We start from the raw sequence: 18748 nt of genomic DNA on the forward strand, positions 1-18748 counted from the left end.
GCTCTCAGGACGGTGCTGCCCAGCCTGCCCCCAGGGCAGTCTTCACGGTCACTGTCACGGTCACTGTGCAGCCCCACTGGGACCCGCATGGCCTTAGACGCCCAGCTGACTGCTCAGCCACTGTGATCTTCTCCCAAAGCTTAGCAAACACCGCCCGCCACGTGCTCGGGGCTAGCCTCCACGTCTCAAATGCCTGATACCTGGTGCTACGCTCCACTTGGGTGGGAAGGCTGGTGGCTTGAGGCCCTTCCCGGAGCCCAGCTGCCATGGCTAGCCAGGTTGCAGCTCCCCCTACAAAGTCCTGCTCGGTGTCTGTCTGGTCCTGGCCACCCCCGCCCCCACCGTCTGTGCGGCACACAGCTGCTGGGGTCCAGAAGGCTCAGGCCCCACATCTGTGTGTGGGAAGGGAAGGCGGCAAGACTCTACCTATACCCGGGGGCTCACAGCAGGGTCCCAAGCCAAGTCGAGGGACTAGGAAGGGCAACACAATTCCCGAGGGAGCAGAAGCAGGGGCCATCCGCGGGGGGCCCTCCTTCAGCCTCAGGTGGGGTTGGGCAGCACTTGAAGCGATCACTCTACTAGATCTGTGTCATCGAAGCCCTGGCTGATTCCGGGCGACTGTGGCAGCTCGGCACCCCGCTCAGCCATGCTGTCCCCTGTCCAGCCCCGGCATGGAGGTCTTCCCATGGAGGTCCCAGCTGCCCAGCCTCTCTATCACTTGCTGACCCTGCCCTGCTCCAGGGCTGGAGGCGGTGGAGAGGGCAGCATCAGGGAAGGTGGTCCTTGCAAGCTGGAGGCTAAGGGGTGCCTGGAGGCCGTAGGCGGGGACATGAGTTGGGCTGACCCGGTGAGGACCCCTGGTGGGACCAGCAGGGGCTGGAGAAGGTGTGAGGGGATTCGGGGGTTAGACAGAGTGCCTGAGGGAGGCTCTACAGAGCACGGGCGGTCGTGGGGGTGCCGCGGAGCCTCCGCAGGTGTCCAGGAGGCAGCCGGGCATGGGTTCTGGGACTCCAGGGCGGGCTGGGGAGATGGAGAGCAGTGTGAGGGGCTCCCTGGTTTGGAGCAGACCCTGTCACCGGCAAGAAGGCTGCAGAGCTGTGACCGGAGGCGGGGCAGTCAGATCCAAAATGCGTTTCTTGGGTTTGGCAGCCAGAGTCCAAGGTCGCCTCGGGGAGAGCTGCAGAGCGAAGGGGCAGAGGAAGGGGCAGAGGCGTCCTGAGCCTTGTCCCGCGGCGGGCGTGGGGCAGGGGCGTGAGCTGATTGGGTTGTCAGGACAGGTGTGGGCGGCCGGCACTGGGGACGAAGGAGGCTTCCGAGGAAACCGGGTGTGGGCCGGTTCACGGGGTGGGGCGTGGCGGGCAGGAGGCTGTGCTGCCCCCACCCAGCTGTCGCAGCCACTGCCGTAGCCTGGGCGGCTTGGAGCAGCCGACACGCCTCTCATGGTTCCTGGGGCTGGGGCTGGAGTCCGCTTCTGCCCTGGAACCTGGGCCTCTGGGCCTCTGGGCCCCTTGCAGGAGATCTTCGCCTCGGTCTTCCTGCGCAGAAAGCAGGCCAGGGATTAGGGGCCTCCCTGCTCTGGGGCCGCAGCTGAGTTCCAGCTGCAAAGACCCAATTTCCAAATAAAGCTAGAGTCATAGGTCCTGGAGGTTAGGACTTGGACATTTCTTTTGGGGGGACGTGATTGAAGCCCACAGGACAGGGATGGGCGGAGGTGACACAGGCTCGTGTGCAGGTGGGATGGGGGAGGGAGGGAGGGCACTTGGCACCACAGGTCCGACAGTCACGGCACAGCCGAGGGGCTGCTGGGGCTCTGAGCCGCCCACCAGGGCCCAGGGCCTGGCCATCCCCACAGTTCCTGCTAGACTGGCCCTCGGGCACCGAGTCTTTGTTCTCTCGGGCCTCCGAGGCTGGGTCTGGGCACAGGGAGGCCGTATCCCAGAGAGCACAGAGGTTGGGGGACTGGGAGGGCACCGAGTCAGGCTAAGGCAGGAGACTCTGGGGGTTCTGCCTGGAGCCCAGTGGGGGTCTGGGAAAGGAACGGAGGCCAGAGCTGAGGGTCCAGGGTGGAGTGTGGGGGTGGAGGTGGTGACTGGAAGGGTACTGGTGTCCCTGAACCCAGGGGGTGGCAGGAGGAGGAAAAAGCTCTCGGGAGCAGAGGGGAGGCCTGGGAGGCGGGGAGGTGTGAATTAGAGGGGGAGGGTGAAGGGGGAGGGGCCACACCCTGCGGGCTCAGGGCTGACTCCGCCCAGAACATGCAGGCCCCTCTGGCCGGGCCCACACCAGGACCCTGGGGAGGGGGCTGGAAGGTGTTGGGCGGCGACAGAGGCCCACAGGAGAAGAGCCCACATATGCTGGCAGCTGCCTGATTGGCCTGAGGTCCCTCATGGTCCCTCCTGGGATCCCACAGGGTGAGGCAAAGGACCTCACATGGCCAGGAGGCCAGCCATGTCTGGAGGCTGATCCAGAGTTTGGGACGGACCTCTGACTGGTCCCTCCTGCCTGCCTGGGCCATCCAGGGCCCCTAATGGAGCCTTTCTACCCCCCCCTCCCCGCAGGGAGCAGACACAGGGGACCTTGGGTGAGTGGATTCTGCACAGCAGGGCCAAGCATGATGAACGGCCACAGCTCCCCTCCTCTCGATGTCCTGGCCACCAATGGCACCGAGCTGACCATCGTCCCTGAGACCACGAAGGCCATGTTGGGAACCAGCACCTCCTCCGGGCCCCAGGCCAAAAGCATCACTGGGGTATTCGTGGAGGCCTCCAGCCAGGCCCAGAGTCTCTACGCTGCCATGAAGCAGGGCCTTCTGTCCAGTGAGCTTGGGCTGGCTCTGCTGGAGGCCCAGGCCGCCACTGGGGGCCTCGTGGACCCCACGCAGGGCCACTTACTCTCTGTGTCTGAGGCCGTGCAGCAGGGCCTGGTAGGCCTGGGGCTGAAGGAAAGGCTGCTGGCTGCTGAGCAGGCCGTCACCGGGTACCCCGATCCCTATGGTGGCGGGAAGCTGGCCCTCTTCCAGGCCATCGGGAAGGAGGTGATAGGGCGAGCACAGGGGTACAGCTGGTTGGAGGCCCAGCTAGCCACCGGGGGCCTGGTGGACCCCATTCGGGGGGGGCGAGTGGCCCCAGAGCTGGCCTGCCAGCAGGGCCTCCTGGACCAGGAGACGTGGCGTGTTCTGGCAGAGCGCACGCCGCGTTCCAGCAGCCCCGGCTTCCAGGACCCCAACACGGGAGAGTGGCTGTCCTACGGCGGTCTGCTGGGCAGGTGTGTGAGAGCCCCCGGCACTGGGCTGGCCGTCCTGCCCCTCAGAACCACGTTCCACACCCTGTGTGGGGCAGTGAGCTTGGCAGAGCTGCAGGAGGCAGGCATCCTGGATGGGGAGACCGCCCGGGGCCTTCGGGAGGGCGAGCTGTCCGTGTCGGACGTGAGCGCCCGGGCCGCTGTGAGGCGCTACCTGCAGGGCACGGGCGGCGTGGCGGGCGTTGTCCTGCTGCCCGCTGGCCGCAAGAAGAGCTTCTTCCAGGCTGTCACCGAGCACCTGCTCCCCATGGCCACGGCGCTCCCGCTCTTGGAGGCTCAGGCTGCCACCTGCACACTGGTGGACCCAGGCACCGGCCAGCGGCTGCAGGTGGATGAGGCCGTCAGGTCTGGCCTCCTCGGCCCCGAGCTCCATGGGCAGCTCCTGGTGGCGGAGCAGGCGGTGACGGGCTACCACGACCCCTTCAGCGGCACGCGGGTCCCCCTCTTCCAGGCCATGAAGAAGGAGCTGGTGGACAGGTCCCTGGCGCTGCGACTCCTGGATGCCCAGCTGGCCACGGGGGGGCTCGTGTGTCCAGCCCGCAGGCTCCGGCTGCCCCTGGAGGGCGCCCTGCGCTTCGGATGCCTGGACGAAGAAACACGGTGTTGTGTCTCCCGGGCCACTGGCTTCTCGGACCCCAGCACGCAGGAGAGCCTTGGCTATGGGCAGCTGATGGCCCGCTGTGTCACCGACCCAGAGACAGGGCTGGCCTTCCTTCCACTCTCAAATGGCACCCTTGGAGGGGAGCCACAAGGACTCCCGTTCATCGATCACAGCACCCGGCAGACCTTAAGTGAGGCCATGACCACCGTCTCCGTGGGCCAGTTCCAGGGCCAGCCTGTGTCTCTGTGGGAGCTACTCTTCTCCGAGCCCATCCCCGCAGAGCAGAGGGCAGCCCTGGCCCAGCGGCACCAGGAGGGCACCATCTCGGCGGAGGAACTGGCAGCGGCGCTGAGGGCCATCCTTGAACACGCTGCAGCCACGGCCAAGACCACCTTTGCTGGACTGAGGGGGCCCGTGATGCCCGCTGAGCTGTTGGAAGCAGGGATCATCGAGCAGGACATGTATGAGCGTCTGGAGCAAGGCCAGACCACAGCCCAGGAAGTGGGCAGGCTGGACCCTGTGCAGAAATACCTGGAAGGGACCGGGTGCGTTGCTGGCCTGCTGCTGCCCAGCTCCCAGGAGCGGCTCAGCATCTATGAGGCTCGCGGGAGGGGGCTTCTCAGGCATGGCACGGCCCTCATCCTCCTGGAGGCGCAGGCAGCCACGGGCTTCATCCTTAACCCGAAGGAGAACAAGAGATACTCCGTGGAGGAGGCCCTGAGGGCCGGCCTCATCGGGCCTGATGTGTTTGCAAAGCTGCTGTCGGCGGAGCGCGCCGTCACCGGCTACACCGACCCGTACACGGGGGAGCAGATCTCCCTCTTCCAAGCCATGCAGAAGGACCTGATCGTCCGCGACCATGGTCTCCGCCTGCTAGAGGCGCAGATCGCCACGGGCGGCATCATCGACCCCGTGCACAGCCACCGGCTGCCCGTGGACGTGGCCTACCGGCGCGGCTACTTCGACAAGGACATGAACCGCGTCCTGGCCGACCCGAGCGACGACACCAAGGGCTTCTTTGACCCCAACACGCACGAGAACCTGACGTACCTGCAGCTCCTGGAGCGCTGCGTGCTCGACCCCGAGACGGGGCTGCGCCTCCTGCCGCTGACCCGCCCGCAGCCGCAGCTGGTGGACGGCACCACCCGGCAGGCCTTCCAGAGCCTGCTGCTGTCCGTGAGGTACGGGCGGTTCCAGGGACAGAGGGTCTCGGCGTGGGAGCTCATCAACTCCGAGTGCTGCAGCGAGCCCCAGCGGAGGCAGCTTTTGCGGGACTATCGGCAGCGCAGGCTCTCGCTGCCGCAGGCGGCGCGGCTGCTGCAGAGAGCGACGGCGAGGTGGGCGGACGTCACGCTGCCCATGGCGTGCGCGCCGCGGGGCCGAGTCAGCGCCTACCAGCTCTGGGAGGCCCGGATCATTGACCAAGAGCTCCTGGACCGGGTGCTGGAGGGCGCAGTGAGCCCCGAGGCGCTCCTCCGCATGGACAGCGTGCGGCAGGCCCTGCGCGGCACCGGGGCCGTGGGCGGCGTGCTGCTGCAGCCCTCTGGCCGGAGGCTCAGCCTCTACGCGGCCATGAAGCAGCAGCTGCTAGGCCCAGGCGTGGCACTGGCCCTGCTGGAGGCCCAGGCGGCCACTGGGGCCCTTCTCGACCCCCATGGTCCAGAGCCCCTGTCAGTGGACGAGGCCGTGCGGAGGGGGCTGGTGGGGCCGGAACTGTACAGCAGGCTGAGGCGGGCGGAGGGCGCGGTCATTGGCTGCAGAGACCCCTTTTCTGGGGAGCGGGTATCCTTGTTCCAGGCCATGAAGAAGGGCCTCATCCCTGTAGAGCAGGCTGCTCGCCTCCTGGAGGCCCAGGTGGCCACAGGAGGAGTCTTTGACCCCATAGGCCGCTACCGCCTCCCCATGCCCACAGCCGCCCAGCGCGGCTACATTGACCAGGAGATAGAGACGGCCTTGTGCGGCTCCCCTGAAACTTTTCCCACGCCAGACGGCCGGGGCCACACCAGCTATGCCCGGCTCCTGGAGCAGTGTGTGAGGGACGAGGCTTCAGGCCTCCGTTTCCTGCCCCTGCCCGAAAACGCTGCTGCGGCCCCCACGGATGCACAGGTCCGGGAGACCCTGCAGGCCGTGCAGGGGGCTGAGGACGGCACGTCCCTCTGGGAGCTCCTGTGCTCCCACCACTTCTCGGACGAGCAGCGGCAAAGACTCTTGGAGGACTTCAAGGTGGGAAAAACCACTACCCAGCAGCTCCGGGAGACCGTGCAGAAGTGGGTGCAGGAGGCAGAGCTCCTGGCACAGGCTCAGGTCACAGTGCCCGGCCCCCGGGGGGAGATTCCTGCTGTCTGGCTGCTGGCTGTCGGCATCATCTCCCGGGAGACCCTGGTGGCGCTGGCTCAGGGCACGCGATCACCTGCCGAGGTTGCTGGGCAGCCCGCTGTGAAGGCCTGCCTCTGGGGTACCGGCTGTGTGGCCGGTGTGCTGTTGCAGCCGTCGGGGACCAAGGTCAGCATCAGCCAGGCTGTGACAGATGGCCTCTTGCCTGAGGGCCTGGGACGAAGGCTGCTGGAGGCCCAGGTGGCATCCGGCTCCCTCATTGACCCTCTGACCAACCAGAGACTCTCTGTGCAAGGTGCCGTCAAAGCCGGCCTGGTGGGGGCGGCCTTGCACGAGCAGCTGCGGCAAGCCGAGAGGGCCGTGGTTGGGTACCAGGATCCCTACTCGGGAGGTTCCCTCTCACTGTGGCAGGCCATGCAGAAGGGGCTAGTGCCCCGAAGCGAGGGCCTCCCCCTCCTACAGGTACAGTTGGCCACGGGGGGTGCCATGGACCCTGTCCACGGGGTGCACCTGCCCGAGGCGGCGGCCTGCAGGCTTGGCCTCCTGGACCAGCAGGTCAGCCAGGGGCTAACCTCCACAGCTGAGGACAGCAAGTTCTTCTTCGACCCCAGCGCCCAGGACACGGTGACATACAGCCAGCTCAAGGAGCGCTGTGTCCTGGATGCGGACACCGGCCTGTGGCTGCTTCCGCTCGCCCAGGACAAGGTGCTGAAGGTGGACGAGCACATGGTGGTGGCTCTGAGAGCCATGAAGGTTCCTGTTGGCACCGGCAGATTCAAAGGCCTCAGCGTGTCACTGTGGGACCTCCTGCACTCAGAGTACATCGACGTCCACACACGGCGGGAGCTGGTGGCCCTTTGCCAGTCTGGGAGGGCCACGGCCCTGCGGCATGTGACTGCGGCCGTCACTGCCCTGGTTGAGGTCTCAGAGACACAGCCCTCAAAGGTCACCTTTAGAGGACTCCGGAAGCTGGTGTCGGCCAGTGACTTGTTCAGGTCACGGCTGATTGACAAGGAGACGCTGGACGCGCTGACCCAGGGCACAAGGACAGTGCAGGAGGTGACGGAGAGGAGCTGTGTGAGGCAGTACCTAGAGGGAGGCAACTTCATTGCTGGGGTCCTTGCCCAGGGCACGAGGGAGAAGATGAGCATCTCTGAGGCCCTGAGGAGGGGCATCCTGCGGCCCGGCACGGCCCTGGTGCTGCTGGAGGCACAGGCGGCCACGGGCTTCATCATTGACCCCGTGCGCAACCAGAGGCTGACGGTGGAGGAGGCGTTCGCGGCAGGGATGTTTGGCAGGGAGACCTACCAGAAGCTGCTGTCGGCGGAGCGCGCCGTCACCGGCTACACCGACCCGTACACGGGGGAGCAGATCTCCCTCTTCCAGGCCATGCAGAAGGACCTGATCGTCCGCGACCACGGCATCCGCCTGCTGGAGGCGCAGATCGCCACGGGCGGCATCATCGACCCCGTGCACAGCCACCGGCTGCCCGTGGACGTGGCCTACCGGCGCGGCTACTTCGACGAGGACATGAACCGCGTCCTGGCCGACCCGAGCGACGACACCAAGGGCTTCTTCGACCCCAACACGCACGAGAACCTGACGTACCTGCAGCTGCTGGAGCGCTGCGTGGAGGACCCTGAGACGGGGCTCTACATGCTGCAAATTGTGAAGAAAGGAGAAACCTATGTTTATATCGACGAAGCCACAAGACAACAGCTCAAGTCCCAAACCATAAACATGCAAGTGGGGAGGTTTGCCAATCAGACAGTCTCCTTCTGGGACCTGCTGTCCTCCCCGTACTTCACAGAGGAAAGGAAACGGGAGCTCATCCACGAGTACAGGGTCCAGAACACATCCCTGGAGAAGCTGCTGGAGATCATCACCACGACAGTGCAAGAAACAGAGAATCGGTACCAAGGCATGAAGCTGACAGGCATCGGTGGGGAGGTGACCGCCGCCGAGCTGTTCAACTCTGAAATCCTCGATGAAAAGACCCTGGATGCCCTGCCTGGGGAGACCTCGGGGGGGCTAGATCTCAGCAGGCTGGTGCAAGTGAGGCCCTATCTGGAAGGGACCGGCTGCATCGCGGGGGTGGTGCTACCCTCCACCCAAGAGGCAATGAGCTTCTACGAAGCCAGCAGGGAGGGACTCATCCCCATGGGGTTCGCGGCTCAGCTGCTGGAGGCCCAGGCAGCCACAGGCTTTCTGCTGGATCCTGGCAGCCGCAAGAAGTTCTCCGTGCGGCAGGCCTTGGCTGAGGGCCTGGTGGGTGAGGACCTGCAGACGAGGCTTCGAGAGGCTGAGAAGGCCGCCCTAGGCTATGCAGACCCAGCCACGGGAGACACAATCTCCCTGTTCCAGGCAATGCAGAGGAAGATTGTCCAAAGAGAGGAAGCACTGAGACTGCTGGAGGTACAGGTGGCCACAGGGGGCGTCATCGACCCCCTGCACCACCACCGCCTCCCACTGCACGTGGCCTACAGACGCGGCTGTCTGCACCCGGACATCTACCCGCTCATTGCAGATCAGAACCACATGAAGAGAAGGTTTGTGGATCCAAACACTCAGGAGAAGGTAACATACCAACAGCTGCAGGAAAGGAGCCAGAAAGGAGCAGGGACGGGCTGGGCTCTCTTCCAGGTAGTCCGTGAAAGCCAGAGCACTGCCTATGTCGACGAGGCCACCAGGAGGGCACTGGAGGCCGAGAGAGTGGAGGTCCCAGTTGGAAGGTACAAGGACCAGAGGCCGTCGCTGTGGGAGCTGCTCAATTCGGAGTACGTAACTCACGAGACGAAACTCCAGCTGGTGAGGGACTATAAAAGAGACACGGCCAGGGCAATGGAAAAGGTAGTAAACGTAATTTTAGAATTAATAGAGAAGAAAGAAAAAAACAAAAAGGAGCTATGGTTCCCAGGGATCAGAAAACAAATCACTGCTTCAGAACTCCTCCAAGCAGATGTCCTCAGCAAAGAGGTGTTGGAGGACCTGGCCCAGGGCACCAGGACGCCGCAGGAGGTGACGGAGATGGACTCGGTCAAGCGCTACCTGCAGGGCACCAGCTGCATCGCGGGCGTGCTGGTGCCCGCCAAGGACGAGCCCGGGCGGCAGGAGAAGATGAGCATCTACCAGGCCATGTGGAAGGGCGTCCTGCGGCCCGGCACGGCCCTGGTGCTGCTGGAGGCACAGGCGGCCACGGGCTTCGTCATCGACCCCGTGCGCAACCAGAGGCTGACCGTGGAGGAGGCGGTGGCCGCGGGCGTGGTGGGCGGCGAGATCCGGGAGAAGCTGCTGTCGGCGGAGCGCGCCGTCACCGGCTACACCGACCCGTACACGGGGGAGCAGATCTCCCTCTTCCAGGCCATGCAGAAGGAGCTGATCGTCCGCGACCACGGCATCCGCCTGCTGGAGGCGCAGATCGCCACGGGCGGCATCATCGACCCCGTGCACAGCCACCGGCTGCCCGTGGACGTGGCCTACCGGCGCGGCTACTTCGACGAGGACATGAACCGCGTCCTGGCCGACCCGAGCGACGACACCAAGGGCTTCTTCGACCCCAACACGCACGAGAACCTCACGTACGTGCAGCTGCTGCGTCGCTGCGTGCTCGACCCCGACACGGGGCTCTACATGCTGCAGCTGGCCGGCCGGGGCTCCGCCGTGCACCAGCTGAGCGAGGAGCTGCGCGGCGCCCTGCGTGACGCCCGCGTGGCGCCGGGCCACGGCGTGCTCCAGGGCCAGAGCGTCTCCATCTGGGAGCTCCTGTTCTACCGGGAGGTGCCCGAGGGCCTGCGGCAGGACCTGCTGCGCCGGTACGGGGCGGGCGCGCTGACCGTGCAGGAGGTGGGCGCTGCCCTCACCTCGCTGCTGGCCCGTGCCAGCGCCGACGGGAGCGGGAGCCCCAGCCCGGTTCCCCCGGACCCCCGCGGGGCCCTGCGTGCCGCCACCATGGAGGTCAAGGTGGGCCGCCTGCGGGGGCCGGCGGTGCCCGTGTGGGACGTGCTGGCGTCCAGCTACGTGAGCGGCGCCACGCGGGAGCAGCTGCTGGCCGGCTTCGGCTCGGGGACGCTGGGCTTGCCGGCGCTGACCCGCAGGCTGACCACCATCGTGGAGGAGGCGGAGGCGGCCGGCGGGCCCGATCGCGGGCCGGAGGAGGCCGCCCGCGGCCCGCAGGAGGGCCGGCCAGCCGGGCGAGGTGGCGGGGACGGCGACGTGGGGCCCTCCCCGGGCCAGGCCCCCGCCGAGCCCACCGCCGGCGGCCCCCAGGAGCAGGCCCTGCGTGCCGTCACCATGGAGGTGCGCGTCGGCCAGTTCCGGGGGCGGCGGCCCTCCGTGTGGGACGTCCTCTTCTCCTCCTACCTGAGCCGGGCCCGCCGGGACGAGCTCCTGGCCCAGCACGCGGCCGGCGCCCTGGCCGTGCCGGCCCTGGTCGCCGTCCTCACCCAGGCCATCGAGGAGGCGGAGGAGCGGCTGAGCAAGGTGTCCTTCCGGGGCCTGAGGCGCCAGGTGTCCGCCTCCGAGCTGCACACGTCCGGGATCCTGGGCCCCGAGACCCTGCGGGACCTGGCCCAGGGCACCAGGACGCCGCAGGAGGTGACGGAGATGGACTCGGTCAAGCGCTACCTGCAGGGCACCAGCTGCATCGCGGGCGTGCTGGTGCCCGCCAAGGACGAGCCCGGGCGGCAGGAGAAGATGAGCATCTACCAGGCCATGTGGAAGGGCGTCCTGCGGCCCGGCACGGCCCTGGTGCTGCTGGAGGCACAGGCGGCCACGGGCTTCGTCATCGACCCCGTGCGCAACCAGAGGCTGACCGTGGAGGAGGCGGTGGCCGCGGGCGTGGTGGGCGGCGAGATCCGGGAGAAGCTGCTGTCGGCGGAGCGCGCCGTCACCGGCTACACCGACCCGTACACGGGGGAGCAGATCTCCCTCTTCCAGGCCATGCAGAAGGAGCTGATCGTCCGCGACCACGGCATCCGCCTGCTGGAGGCGCAGATCGCCACGGGCGGCATCATCGACCCCGTGCACAGCCACCGGCTGCCCGTGGACGTGGCCTACCGGCGCGGCTACTTCGACGAGGACATGAACCGCGTCCTGGCCGACCCGAGCGACGACACCAAGGGCTTCTTCGACCCCAACACGCACGAGAACCTCACGTACGTGCAGCTGCTGCGTCGCTGCGTGCTCGACCCCGACACGGGGCTCTACATGCTGCAGCTGGCCGGCCGGGGCTCCGCCGTGCACCAGCTGAGCGAGGAGCTGCGCGGCGCCCTGCGTGACGCCCGCGTGGCGCCGGGCCACGGCGTGCTCCAGGGCCAGAGCGTCTCCATCTGGGAGCTCCTGTTCTACCGGGAGGTGCCCGAGGGCCTGCGGCAGGACCTGCTGCGCCGGTACGGGGCGGGCGCGCTGACCGTGCAGGAGGTGGGCGCTGCCCTCACCTCGCTGCTGGCCCGTGCCAGCGCCGACGGGAGCGGGAGCCCCAGCCCGGTTCCCCCGGACCCCCGCGGGGCCCTGCGTGCCGCCACCATGGAGGTCAAGGTGGGCCGCCTGCGGGGGCCGGCGGTGCCCGTGTGGGACGTGCTGGCGTCCAGCTACGTGAGCGGCGCCACGCGGGAGCAGCTGCTGGCCGGCTTCGGCTCGGGGACGCTGGGCTTGCCGGCGCTGACCCGCAGGCTGACCACCATCGTGGAGGAGGCGGAGGCGGCCGGCGGGCCCGATCGCGGGCCGGAGGAGGCCGCCCGCGGCCCGCAGGAGGGCCGGCCAGCCGGGCGAGGTGGCGGGGACGGCGACGTGGGGCCCTCCCCGGGCCAGGCCCCCGCCGAGCCCACCGCCGGCGGCCCCCAGGAGCAGGCCCTGCGTGCCGTCACCATGGAGGTGCGCGTCGGCCAGTTCCGGGGGCGGCGGCCCTCCGTGTGGGACGTCCTCTTCTCCTCCTACCTGAGCCGGGCCCGCCGGGACGAGCTCCTGGCCCAGCACGCGGCCGGCGCCCTGGCCGTGCCGGCCCTGGTCGCCGTCCTCACCCAGGCCATCGAGGAGGCGGAGGAGCGGCTGAGCAAGGTGTCCTTCCGGGGCCTGAGGCGCCAGGTGTCCGCCTCCGAGCTGCACACGTCCGGGATCCTGGGCCCCGAGACCCTGCGGGACCTGGCCCAGGGCACCAGGACGCCGCAGGAGGTGACGGAGATGGACTCGGTCAAGCGCTACCTGCAGGGCACCAGCTGCATCGCGGGCGTGCTGGTGCCCGCCAAGGACGAGCCCGGGCGGCAGGAGAAGATGAGCATCTACCAGGCCATGTGGAAGGGCGTCCTGCGGCCCGGCACGGCCCTGGTGCTGCTGGAGGCACAGGCGGCCACGGGCTTCGTCATCGACCCCGTGCGCAACCAGAGGCTGACCGTGGAGGAGGCGGTGGCCGCGGGCGTGGTGGGCGGCGAGATCCGGGAGAAGCTGCTGTCGGCGGAGCGCGCCGTCACCGGCTACACCGACCCGTACACGGGGGAGCAGATCTCCCTCTTCCAGGCCATGCAGAAGGAGCTGATCGTCCGCGACCACGGCATCCGCCTGCTGGAGGCGCAGATCGCCACGGGCGGCATCATCGACCCCGTGCACAGCCACCGGCTGCCCGTGGACGTGGCCTACCGGCGCGGCTACTTCGACGAGGACATGAACCGCGTCCTGGCCGACCCGAGCGACGACACCAAGGGCTTCTTCGACCCCAACACGCACGAGAACCTCACGTACGTGCAGCTGCTGCGTCGCTGCGTGCTCGACCCCGACACGGGGCTCTACATGCTGCAGCTGGCCGGCCGGGGCTCCGCCGTGCACCAGCTGAGCGAGGAGCTGCGCGGCGCCCTGCGTGACGCCCGCGTGGCGCCGGGCCACGGCGTGCTCCAGGGCCAGAGCGTCTCCATCTGGGAGCTCCTGTTCTACCGGGAGGTGCCCGAGGGCCTGCGGCAGGACCTGCTGCGCCGGTACGGGGCGGGCGCGCTGACCGTGCAGGAGGTGGGCGCTGCCCTCACCTCGCTGCTGGCCCGTGCCAGCGCCGACGGGAGCGGGAGCCCCAGCCCGGTTCCCCCGGACCCCCGCGGGGCCCTGCGTGCCGCCACCATGGAGGTCAAGGTGGGCCGCCTGCGGGGGCCGGCGGTGCCCGTGTGGGACGTGCTGGCGTCCAGCTACGTGAGCGGCGCCACGCGGGAGCAGCTGCTGGCCGGCTTCGGCTCGGGGACGCTGGGCTTGCCGGCGCTGACCCGCAGGCTGACCACCATCGTGGAGGAGGCGGAGGCGGCCGGCGGGCCCGATCGCGGGCCGGAGGAGGCCGCCCGCGGCCCGCAGGAGGGCCGGCCAGCCGGGCGAGGTGGCGGGGACGGCGACGTGGGGCCCTCCCCGGGCCAGGCCCCCGCCGAGCCCACCGCCGGCGGCCCCCAGGAGCAGGCCCTGCGTGCCGTCACCATGGAGGTGCGCGTCGGCCAGTTCCGGGGGCGGCGGCCCTCCGTGTGGGACGTCCTCTTCTCCTCCTACCTGAGCCGGGCCCGCCGGGACGAGCTCCTGGCCCAGCACGCGGCCGGCGCCCTGGCCGTGCCGGCCCTGGTCGCCGTCCTCACCCAGGCCATCGAGGAGGCGGAGGAGCGGCTGAGCAAGGTGTCCTTCCGGGGCCTGAGGCGCCAGGTGTCCGCCTCCGAGCTGCACACGTCCGGGATCCTGGGCCCCGAGACCCTGCGGGACCTGGCCCAGGCACCAGGACGCCGCAGGAGGTGACGGAGATGGACTCGGTCAAGCGCTACCTGCAGGGCACCAGCTGCATCGCGGGCGTGCTGGTGCCCGCCAAGGACGAGCCCGGGCGGCAGGAGAAGATGAGCATCTACCAGGCCATGTGGAAGGGCGTCCTGCGGCCCGGCACGGCCCTGGTGCTGCTGGAGGCACAGGCGGCCACGGGCTTCGTCATCGACCCCGTGCGCAACCAGAGGCTGACCGTGGAGGAGGCGGTGGCCGCGGGCGTGGTGGGCGGCGAGATCCGGGGAAGCTGCTGTCGGCGGAGCGCGCTGTCACCGGCTACACCGACCCGTACACGGGGGAGCAGATCTCCCTCTTCCAGGCCATGCAGAAGGAGCTGATCGTCCGCGACCACGGCATCCGCCTGCTGGAGGCGCAGATCGCCACGGGCGGCATCATCGACCCCGTGCACAGCCACCGGCTGCCCGTGGACGTGGCCTACCGGCGCGGCTACTTCGACGAGGACATGAACCGCGTCCTGGCCGACCCGAGCGACGACACCAAGGGCTTCTTCGACCCCAACACGCACGAGAACCTCACGTACGTGCAGCTGCTGCGTCGCTGCGTGCTCGACCCCGACACGGGCTCTACATGCTGCAGCTGGCCGGCCGGGGCTCCGCCGTGCACCAGCTGAGCGAGGAGCTGCGCGGCGCCCTGCGTGACGCCCGCGTGGCGCCGGGCCACGGCGTGCTCCAGGGCCAGAGCGTCTCCATCTGGGAGCTCCTGTTCTACCGGGAGGTGCCCGAGGGCCTGCGGCAGGACCTGCTGCGCCGGTACGGGGCGGGCGCGCTGACCGTGCAGGAGGTGGGCGCTGCCCTCACCTCGCTGCTGGCCCGTGCCAGCGCCGACGGGAGCGGGAGCCCAGCCCGGTTCCCCCGGACCCCCGCGGGGCCCTGCGTGCCGCCACCATGGAGGTCAAGGTGGGCCGCCTGCGGGGGCCGGCGGTGCCCGTGTGGGACGTGCTGGCGTCCAGCTACGTGAGCGGCGCACGCGGGAGCAGCTGCTGGCCGGCTTCGGCTCGGGGACGCTGGGCTTGCCGGCGCTGACCCGCAGGCTGACCACCATCGTGGAGGAGGCGGAGGCGGCCGGCGGGCCCGATCGCGGGCCGGAGGAGGCCGCCCGCGGCCCGCAGGAGGGCCGGCCAGCCGGGCGAGGTGGCGGGGACGGCGACGTGGGGCCCTCCCCGGGCCAGGCCCCCCGCCGAGCCCACCGCCGGCGGCCCCCAGGAGCAGGCCCTGCGTGCCGTCACCATGGAGGTGCGCGTCGGCCAGTTCCGGGGGCGGCGGCCCTCCGTGTGGGACGTCCTCTTCTCCTCCTACCTGAGCCGGGCCCGCCGGGACGAGCTCCTGGCCCAGCACGCGGCCGGCGCCCTGGCCGTGCCGGCCCTGGTCGCCGTCCTCACCCAGGCCATCGAGGAGGCGGAGGAGCGGCTGAGCAAGGTGTCTTCCGGGGCCTGAGGCGCCAGGTGTCCGCCTCCGAGCTGCACACGTCCGGGATCCTGGGCCCCGAGACCCTGCGGGACCTGGCCCAGGGCACCAGGACGCCGCAGGAGGTGACGGAGATGGACTCGGTCAAGCGCTACCTGCAGGGCACCAGCTGCATCGCGGGCGTGCTGGTGCCCGCCAAGGACGAGCCCGGGCGGCAGGAGAAGATGAGCATCTACCAGGCCATGTGGAAGGGCGTCCTGCGGCCCGGCACGGCCCTGGTGCTGCTGGAGGCACAGGCGGCCACGGGCTTCGTCATCGACCCCGTGCGCAACCAGAGGCTGACCGTGGAGGAGGCGGTGGCCGCGGGCGTGGTGGGCGGCGAGATCCGGGAGAAGCTGCTGTCGGCGGAGCGCGCCGTCACCGGCTACACCGACCCGTACACGGGGGAGCAGATCTCCCTCTTCCAGGCCATGCAGAAGGAGCTGATCGTCCGCGACCACGGCATCCGCCTGCTGGAGGCGCAGATCGCCACGGGCGGCATCATCGACCCGTGCACAGCCACCGGCTGCCCGTGGACGTGGCCTACCGGCGCGGCTACTTCGACGAGGACATGAACCGCGTCCTGGCCGACCCGAGCGACGACACCAAGGGCTTCTTCGACCCCAACACGCACGAGAACCTCACGTACGTGCAGCTGCTGCGTCGCTGCGTGCTCGACCCCGACACGGGGCTCTACATGCTGCAGCTGGCCGGCCGGGGCTCCGCCGTGCACCAGCTGAGCGAGGAGCTGCGCGGCGCCCTGCGTGACGCCCGCGTGGCGCCGGGCCACGGCGTGCTCCAGGGCCAGAGCGTCTCCATCTGGGAGCTCCTGTTCTACCGGGAGGTGCCCGAGGGCCTGCGGCAGGACCTGCCTGCGCCGGTACGGGCGGGCGCGCTGACCGTGCAGGAGGTGGGCGCTGCCCTCACCTCGCTGCTGGCCCGTGCCAGCGCCGACGGGAGCGGGAGCCCCAGCCCGGTTCCCCGGACCCCCGCGGGGCCCTGCGTGCCGCCACCATGGAGGTCAAGGTGGGCCGCCTGCGGGGGCCGGCGGTGCCCGTGTGGGACGTGCTGGCGTCCAGCTACGTGAGCGGCGCCACGCGGGAGCAGCTGCTGGCCGGCTTCGGCTCGGGGACGCTGGGCTTGCCGGCGCTGACCCGCAGGCTGACCACCATCGTGGAGGAGGCGGAGGCGGCCGGCGGGCCCGATCGCGGGGCCGGAGGAGGCCGCCCGCGGCCCGCAGGAGGGCCGGCCAGCCGGGCGAGGTGGCGGGGACGGCGACGTGGGGCCCTCCCCGGGCCAGGCCCCCGCCGAGCCCACCGCCGGCGGCCCCAGGAGCAGGCCCTGCGTGCCGTCACCATGGAGGTGCGCGTCGGCCAGTTCCGGGGGCGGCGGCCCTCCGTGTGGGACGTCCTCTTCTCCTCCTACCTGAGCCGGGCCCGCCGGGACGAGCTCCTGGCCCAGCACGCGGCCGGCGCCCTGGCCGTGCCGGCCCTGGTCGCCGTCCTCACCCAGGCCATCGAGGAGGCGGAGGAGCGGCTGAGCAAGGTGTCCTTCCGGGGCCTGAGGCGCCAGGTGTCCGCCTCCGAGCTGCACACGTCCGGGATCCTGGGCCCCGAGACCCTGCGGGACCTGGCCCAGGGCACCAGGACGCCGCAGGAGGTGACGGAGATGGACTCGGTCAAGCGCTACCTGCAGGGCACCAGCTGCATCGCGGGCGTGCTGGTGCCCGCCAAGGACGAGCCCGGGCGGCAGGAGAAGATGAGCATCTACCAGGCCATGTGGAAGGGCGTCCTGCGGCCCGGCACGGCCCTGGTGCTGCTGGAGGCACAGGCGGCCACGGGCTTCGTCATCGACCCCGTGCGCAACCAGAGGCTGACCGTGGAGGAGGCGGTGGCCGCGGGCGTGGTGGGCGGCGAGATCCGGGAGAAGCTGCTGTCGGCGGAGCGCGCCGTCACCGGCTACACCGACCCGTACACGGGGGAGCAGATCTCCCTCTTCCAGGCCATGCAGAAGGAGCTGATCGTCCGCGACCACGGCATCCGCCTGCTGGAGGCGCAGATCGCCACGGGCGGCATCATCGACCCCGTGCACAGCCACCGGCTGCCCGTGGACGTGGCCTACCGGCGCGGCTACTTCGACGAGGACATGAACCGCGTCCTGGCCGACCCGAGCGACGACACCAAGGGCTTCTTCGACCCCAACACGCACGAGAACCTCACGTACGTGCAGCTGCTGCGTCGCTGCGTGCTCGACCCCGACACGGGGCTCTACATGCTGCAGCTGGCCGGCCGGGGCTCCGCCGTGCACCAGCTGAGCGAGGAGCTGCGCGGCGCCCTGCGTGACGCCCGCGTGGCGCCGGGCCACGGCGTGCTCCAGGGCCAGAGCGTCTCCATCTGGGAGCTCCTGTTCTACCGGGAGGTGCCCGAGGGCCTGCGGCAGGACCTGCTGCGCCGGTACGGGGCGGGCGCGCTGACCGTGCAGGAGGTGGGCGCTGCCCTCACCTCGCTGCTGGCCCGTGCCAGCGCCGACGGGAGCGGGAGCCCCAGCCCGGTTCCCCCGGACCCCCGCGGGGCCCTGCGTGCCGCCACCATGGAGGTCAAGGTGGGCCGCCTGCGGGGGCCGGCGGTGCCCGTGTGGGACGTGCTGGCGTCCAGCTACGTGAGCGGCGCCACGCGGGAGCAGCTGCTGGCCGGCTTCGGCTCGGGGACGCTGGGCTTGCCGGCGCTGACCCGCAGGCTGACCACCATCGTGGAGGAGGCGGAGGCGGCCGGCGGGCCCGATCGCGGGCCGGAGGAGGCCGCCCGCGGCCCGCAGGAGGGCCGGCCAGCCGGGCGAGGTGGCGGGGACGGCGACGTGGGGCCCTCCCCGGGCCAGGCCCCCGCCGAGCCCACCGCCGGCGGCCCCCAGGAGCAGGCCCTGCGTGCCGTCACCATGGAGGTGCGCGTCGGCCAGTTCCGGGGGCGGCGGCCCTCCGTGTGGGACGTCCTCTTCTCCTCCTACCTGAGCCGGGCCCGCCGGGACGAGCTCCTGGCCCAGCACGCGGCCGGCGCCCTGGCCGTGCCGGCCCTGGTCGCCGTCCTCACCCAGGCCATCGAGGAGGCGGAGGAGCGGCTGAGCAAGGTGTCCTTCCGGGGCCTGAGGCGCCAGGTGTCCGCCTCCGAGCTGCACACGTCCGGGATCCTGGGCCCCGAGACCCTGCGGGACCTGGCCCAGGGCACCAGGACGCCGCAGGAGGTGACGGAGATGGACTCGGTCAAGCGCTACCTGCAGGGCACCAGCTCACGCCGCC

At 69.9% G+C, this 18748-nt stretch overlaps 1 protein-coding gene across 1 annotated transcript in view; it reads left to right on the forward strand.

Annotated features, from left to right (window-relative positions):
* Window positions 1-2558: 2558 nt before the first annotated feature.
* Window positions 2559-18748, forward strand: part of EPPK1 (epiplakin 1) — a gene marked incomplete at its 3' end in the record, with an annotated part of 16509 nt that continues 319 nt past the window's right edge. Inside the window, 12 exon segments of the mRNA XM_082719069.1 lie at window positions 2559-13949; window positions 13952-14236; window positions 14239-14577; window positions 14580-14863; window positions 14866-14977; window positions 14980-15188; window positions 15190-15433; window positions 15436-15969; window positions 15972-16426; window positions 16429-16668; window positions 16670-16783; window positions 16786-18742. Of these exon segments, the coding sequence (XP_082575195.1) occupies window positions 2609-13949; window positions 13952-14236; window positions 14239-14577; window positions 14580-14863; window positions 14866-14977; window positions 14980-15188; window positions 15190-15433; window positions 15436-15969; window positions 15972-16426; window positions 16429-16668; window positions 16670-16783; window positions 16786-18742 (16114 nt within the window). The 5' untranslated portion in view covers window positions 2559-2608.

This window comes from Mustela nivalis (genome assembly GCF_964662115.1).
Source record: "Mustela nivalis genome assembly, chromosome: 2".
NCBI classification, from domain to species: Eukaryota; Metazoa; Chordata; class Mammalia; order Carnivora; family Mustelidae; genus Mustela; species Mustela nivalis.